At 42.8% G+C, this 7167-nt stretch overlaps 1 protein-coding gene across 1 annotated transcript; it reads left to right on the top strand.

The window, feature by feature from the left end:
- The first annotated feature begins 1256 nt into the window (after positions 1-1256).
- Positions 1257-4764, top strand: LOC136943538 (protein mono-ADP-ribosyltransferase PARP3-like). Its single transcript, XM_067236932.1, has 5 exons — positions 1257-1301; positions 1401-1514; positions 1601-1780; positions 3573-3788; positions 3926-4764. The coding sequence occupies exons 1-5, from the start codon at positions 1257-1259 to the stop codon at positions 3992-3994; spliced, it is 624 nt and encodes a 207-aa protein (XP_067093033.1). The 3' UTR covers positions 3995-4764.
- Positions 4765-7167: the final 2403 nt, after the last annotated feature.

Here is a 7167-nt window from a genome sequence, read left to right as displayed (position 1 = left end):
TAAGGTGCATGGCAATATGGAACTTTGGAAAACACTGTCGATTAATCCACAATACTAAACTACTTATTAAACAATTCACACATCGCCTTAATGTAACAGACAAATAAACGTATTTATGTAGATAAATGAGTCCCTTGCTACGATGGAAAACCCTGTCGAGTCTTCCACATCGCTATTTGAGAGTAGGCAGACATGGTGTCAAACAAAGGGTTTATTTCTCAAAACAGGAACAGACAGGGAACTCACGGTAACAAGGGTAAGGACAAGACAAAGACTGGACACAAAACAGGAACCTAAATACACAGAACCAAACAAGACACAGGTGGACACATGAGACTAAAGATAACTGAAACAACTCAACGAGACACAGGAGAAGACAATGACAGGCACAGGGAAACACTAGGGCAAGGAAGACCATGACAGACACAGGGAAACACTAGGGCAGGGCAAAACCAAAACAGGGGGGCACGGCTGTGGCCGTGACACTAGTAACCTACTGCTATGCGTAGAGTTGCGTTCCGAGGCGATTTTTATTCCGTTTTATTATACTGTTTCTAAAATGCATTGTGATATGCATTGCAATTGACATTGTTTCACATAACTGATTACGTAGGCTAATAAAATAAAATAATGTCTGCGGATTGAAAAACATCTGATCGCTGTTCTACTACAGGGCTCGCAAACTGTTAACTCCTTAATGGAGAAAGTGTTTGTCTCTTCACTAACGGAGTTACAAAATGAAGCTGAGTTGTGGGTTTCATAAGAAGCCTATTATCAATCTGCAGATTGGAGATAATGTTTAAATAACACAACAACGTAATATGAGCAATTCAGACACAACCGTAAAGAATTCTCTCTGAGGATAGGACGGTGTTGATAGTGAATGGAGAAAACAAATATTACATTATTTAGAGTCAAATAGGGTTTGTCAGTAATCAGAGAGCAGGCGTGGAAGAAGATGGAAGAAGGAGTAGATTGTATTATACACTTTTTGTTTTTCTTCACTTTTGGAAAACTGAAAAACTGTGTAGAAAAAATGTAAAACTGAGTCTTGTCAAATTTGTCATCAGAATCAAAATCAGAATGGGTTTTATTCTAAAATGTAAATATGAGGACTAACTATACTAAGGGTACATAACTAGCAATACTAAGTGGAATTAGATAAAAATAAATTATACAATAAAATATAAAATAAAATATAAGTTCACGAGAGAACACTACCGTGTGTTTGCAGGAGGGTAAATAAAAGAGGGAGGATGGCGCCCAAGAAGATTGACCCACTTTGCAAAGTTGATGGAGAGGTGAGATAAAGATGTGAAGATGCAGCGGTTAGCCTACATATGAATCAACCGGGCCGCACTTTTTCAGATTGTTGTGTGTTGCGGTTTGTCATTCAACAGATCTACGAGGATTATGACTGTATGCTGAACCAGAACAATATCGGTCAGTTTTACATCATCCAAGTCATCCTATCAGATTCCCAGTACTATTGTTGGACCCGATGGGGGAGAGTGGTAAGATTTGAAATGAATTGCCTACAGGTAGCCAATAGTACTATATTGTCTTTAACTAGTATAAACCGGTTTTTCTTCTCTGCCAGGGCACAAAGGGAAGAAAAAAACTGTCTGAACTACCCAACGCAGAATCTGCCATCAAAATGTTTGAGACCACGTTTAAAGATCAAACGAAGAACAACTGGAGTGACCGTGGTAATTTCCAGTCGCATCCTGGGAAGTACACCCTGATTGAAGTGGACGGGGATGAGGACGCAGAGGTCAAGGTAACTGAATGTTCTGGAGACCCGAGGGAATCGTTTCATGTGACAGGAAATAGGAAAAAGGGCAGTTAAAGATGGATCTGGACCAAAACCTGTAAAGAAATATTTTTTTAAATAATTAACAAGCATTTTGGTTTCATACCGTAGCACCACCCTAGAAAACTACAAGCCTCATTACACAAAATATAGAGATGGCAAAAGTACACACATCCTTCAAGCAGAAGTAGGCCTACAGGTAGGCCTCTACTCATGTTTGAAAAGACTTGAAGTACTGACAACATTTATTCACTCAAGTTAAAGAAGTGGGCTTTGACATACTTTAAGGGGTCCTTTACTGATTTTATAGGGTATTTCACACTGTTCCTTAACCCTTGTGCTGCCTTCGGGTTACAATGACCCGAAGGTTCACAACGACCCATCGTTGTGCTGCGACAACTTTCCCCAATACTAAAACAAATAAAAAGCATTCTCTTTTAACCTTCGCGCTGTGGGGGTGTGAGACAGCCCGACGGTTAAAAGAAAATGCTTCACTTTATTTTTGTATGAGGTAAAGTTGTTGCATCTCGTGGGGGGGTCACAATGACTGAAGAGTCACAATGACCCGAAGATAACTGTTAAAGCCATAAACAAGATGTGTAATATATCGGGAATAATATTATTTTTGTATTACCTTGTTACTATAATGAATATCTCAGTAAGGTAGAGACTCTTATTTTAACACGTTGTTTTGACCATGTGAAGAGAGCACGCTTAGTTAGAAGGAACAGAGAGGCACATAGGTTCACAGTTTTCTGACCGTACTAGCTTAATTGTGAACTAAGAATCATTTATTTATGTAAAGATAAGTGTTACTAGAACATTCATGAAGATAAAGATATTAAACGTAAAAGTTTTGCACGCATCCATTACTTTCCCCAAGGGTCAAAAAGGAGGACAATCACAAAATAAATGTTGTTGACCGGCGGGGGGCGGGGGGGGGGCGGGGGGGGGGGCGGGGCAGGGCAGGGGGGGGGGGGGGGGGCGGGGCAGGGCAGGGGGGGGGGGCGGGGGGGGCGGGGCAGGGCAGGGGGGGGAGGACAATGACATTAGTAATTTTAGCAAGTCAACATTTGTAATTTGAATACAAATTCAATACTTCAGTACAAGTGCACTGATTTTCAGTTGTCTTTGGTGAGACAAGTTAGTCAAAAGATAAATAAGAAAATAAGACAGTAACATTCCCCAAACTATTTCAATTGTAATATAAATTAAAATATATTATTTTGTCAGCTCAGCAGCGGTTGTTTTATCATCCGCTGTTTTTGTGTTCGGAGCAAAAAATGATCTTAAGGAAAAGTGCCCGGCAGAACTAGCATTATCCCTGTGCCGTTGCGTAGCGCAGGCATGCAGCCCATTTCCCCCTACTACTCACGTCTATATCAATGCGACAGAGCTTACAAAAGGCATGATATTGATCTTTGCTGCTGTTAGTGGCAAAGTAGAGTTCTGAACTCCATGTAGGTTTGAAGGGGGTCTTTCCTTTTGGCATCTGAAAGCCTACGCGAGTGGTAAATTGCGATGGTGGGCAGGAAGGGTCAAAAAGGAGGACAAAAGGGAGAAAAGGAGGACACGCAACAGTGGTCCGGACAAAGGGCTGGAAAACCGGACTGTCCGGACGAAATCCGGACGTCTGGTCACCCTAAGCTTCAGTTAGTCTAGCTATCTTGCTGACAAATAAAATACAAAATAACCTGACAAAGATCTGGACAAACATGCATCGTGAATTGTAGATTTACATGACAACTTGTGTGTACAGGAGAAGATGCCCCTGGGGAATCTGAGCAAAATGCAGATCCTCAAGGGCATCGCCGTGTTGAATGAGATCAAGGAGGCCTTGAACAGAGGGGCCAGAGGGCTGGAGGAGCTCTCGTCCAAGTTCTACACCACCATCCCACACAACTTTGGCCGCGATAAGCCAACCACCATCGACACCATGGAGATACTGGAGGAGAAGGAGAAGGAAATGCTTCAGGTGAGACCCTCTTGGCTCACGCCTTAACTGTTTTGCTGAAGAAAATCCCACTGACTGGGGAGTAGATCTCGACTCCTGAGTGTTTGTGGTCGTTTGTGAGCGTTGTGTCTGTTTTCCCTCTCTGCTGCCCCCTGCAGATGCTGGCGGACATCGAGGTCGCCAGAGCCAGAGACCGAGAGGGCCCAGGAGGAGATGGTGGAAACTAGGGCTGTCCCCGACTAAGATTTTCTTTGGTCGACCAAGACTTGACTGAACACTTCTGAAAATCGACTAATCTAAATTTGAAAAGTTTTTTTCTTCCTATAAATGTCAATGTTTTTCATCAAACCATTTTGTGTGATGTTTTACCTCACTGTTTTAAGAGATAATCTAAAAGAAATACATACGTAAGAAGGGAGATTGACAACTAGACCAGAATCAGAATCAGGTTTATTTGCCATGTATGTTATACAAACACGGAATTTACTGTGGCAGGGAGGTGCAAAACACTAAACAAACAAACATAAATGTACAAACATTTCCTGACTCAATGTAGCGTGTGTGTGCATATATACATGTACACAGTACCTATGTTTAAGAAACCTTCTTCAACGCCTCTCAAGATTGAATCTGTCAACTTTCCCTTAGAGGTTGTGCTTATTTTGCTCGCTGCACTGTCAGTCCTGCTCCTGTATAATAGCTGTATAACAGCTCTTAGTCCTGAGTTGACACAAATTTGCAATTTCCACTGGTTTGAGGGATAAACTGTATGATAACCAAAACATGTAGCCTGGGTAATTTCTCTGTCCTTAGGACCTGTTTTTTAGAGCTGGGAAACAGTTCCCTGCCTCTCCAGCAGGGGGCATCTGCATTAGTGAGCGAGAGATTGAGGATGTTGGATGCAAATCCCTTATTATGCAAAACGATAAAGACAACAATTATACTACAGTCAGTGTCATGTTGTTTATTTTAAATATATTTGAATTGATTACTTTAACCTGTGAGTATCGTCTGATTGATGTCATAATGCAATTGAATGCAGTCACACACTGATCACTGTTACATGTCAGTGTGATCTATCTCACCTTTAGTTTTCATTGAAAACGTGAATTAGATGTTTCATATTAGCCTTCAAACAGTTTCCATGGTTATCGTGAAAGCCATGGAGGGAAGATGAGATCTGTAGCCTACATGACTGACGTGTCAACTCAGAACACTCCATCCATTTGCAAGTTTTTATTCTCTCGATGTATGACTGTGTTCTGCACCTCTCTTTCACCAACCGTCTCTGGAGGAAGGGTCACTGAATTGCTTCTCCCAAGGTTTCTTAAATTTTTTCCTCAAATTAGTTTTCACCTGTTTTTCCTTGTCTTGAGGGTTTAGCTTGGTTGAGGTGCAGTTCTATGGTAGTGAAGCCCTCTGTGACATTGCTTGTCACAAAATACACATTTGCATTTAGCAGACGCTTTTATCCAAAGCAACTTCCAAGAGAGAGCTTTACAAAAGAGCATAGGTCACTGATCATAACAACGAGATAGCCCCAACATTGCAAGCAACCAAAACATGAAGTATACATTGTGAAAAACCAAATAAGTGCCAAAGGGAAGAACCATAAGAGCATGTAGTTAAACAAGTCACAATCAAACAACATGAAACTCAAAAAGTGCAAGAGTGTACCTGTAGAAAAACAATCAACAGTAAAAATATTTCACAGCGAGTACAAGAATTTAAATCCGTTACAAATAACAACAAGAGCAACAAATCTCTCAATAAGAGTCATTGTGATCCTGGAGGAAACTAACATCAGGTCCAGCCAAGCATTCCTAAGTGCCGTTGTACTCCCGGAACAAGTGTGTCTTCAGCCTTTTCTTGAAGGTGGGGAGACAGTCAGTGTCTCTGATTGAGGTGGGGAGGTGATTCCACCATTGGGGGGCCAGACAGGAGAAGAGCTTGTGTTGGGACCGGGCACTCTTGAGTGGTGGGACCACCAGACGGTTGTCAGAAGAACACAAAAGGGCTATACAAATAAAATGTGATTTACATGCAGGTAGGCATCATCTGTAAGTGTTCCATCTATAATACCTGCACTCCCAACGTTACCTCCTGTAGATAGAAACTATCTACAGGATGATGGTGATGGTTAGAATGTACTAGTCTCTTGTCTCACTGTGCACTAGGACCCAGGGGAGAGCTGTTTCTGGAGAAGACACAGAGGAGTGAGTGTCCGTTTGAGGGGGAAAAAATGATCACACAGAACACAATGTGTGACAGTCACAGCTATACACAGGACAGGACAGCGATGGAGTGAAAGGAGGAGGAGAGAGAGAGAGAGAGACATAGAGGGAGACAGAGAGGGAGAGACAGAGAAACAGAGAGGGAGAGAGAGAGGGAGAGAGAGGGAGAGGGAGAGGGAGGGAGAGAGAGAGGGAGAGAGAGAGAGAGAGAGAGAGAGAGAGAGGGAGAGAGAGAACAGACCTGGAACAGACCTGGACCGTTGCACGGTCACAGCAGCTGTCGATCTTCTGGTGATCACTGAAAAGACGACCGAAACCTTAGATTTATTCTTGGACCTCACCTGGACAGCTCCCTGGACCCTAACGCAGGGTGGAGGACTTCCTAAAGACACCTGAGTTCTGAAGCGTCAACTGTTGTTTTTGTGGAACTGGAGGGCTCTTGTGTGGACTTTACTAGGTGCGACATCATACACCTTAGGATAGCTGCCTCTCCCAGACTGCTGGAGTATACTGGAGTCTATTGGAGTCTACTGGAGTCTACTGGAGTCTACTGGAGTCTATTGGAGTCTACTGGAGTCTACTGGAGTCTACTGGAGTATACTGGAGTCTACTGTAGTCTGCTGGAGTCTACTGGCGTCTACTGGCGTCTACTGGTGTCTACTGGCGTCTACTGGAGTCTACTGGAGTCTACTGGAGTCTGCTGGACTGTGAAATGGGTAGGTGACTCCTCTAATGGAGTCTATTCTTAACCAGATGCTCACACCACATACACAGATATTCGTGTTTATAAAGACTCTGGTGGTCATTTACCCCAAAACACACATGCTAACCCCTTTGGTCATTTACCCCAAAACACACATGCTAACCCCTTTGGTCATTTACCCCAAAACACACATGCTAACCCCTTTGGTCATTTACCCCAAAACACACATACTAACCCCTTTGGTCATTTACCCCAAAACACACATGCTAACCCCTTTGGTCATTTCATCCAAAACACACATGCTAACCCCTTTGGTCATTTCACCCAAAACACACATGCTAACCCATTTGGTCATTTCACCCAAAACACACATGCTAACCCCTTTGGTCATTTCATCCAAAACACACATACTAACCCCTTTGGTCATTTCATCCAAAACACACATACTAACCCCTTTGGTCAT

Source organism: Osmerus mordax, chromosome 1 (genome assembly GCF_038355195.1).
Source record: "Osmerus mordax isolate fOsmMor3 chromosome 1, fOsmMor3.pri, whole genome shotgun sequence".
NCBI classification, from domain to species: Eukaryota; Metazoa; Chordata; class Actinopteri; order Osmeriformes; family Osmeridae; genus Osmerus; species Osmerus mordax.
Note: the sequence above shows the minus strand (reverse complement) of the source record. Positions and strands in the feature narration are given on the sequence as shown.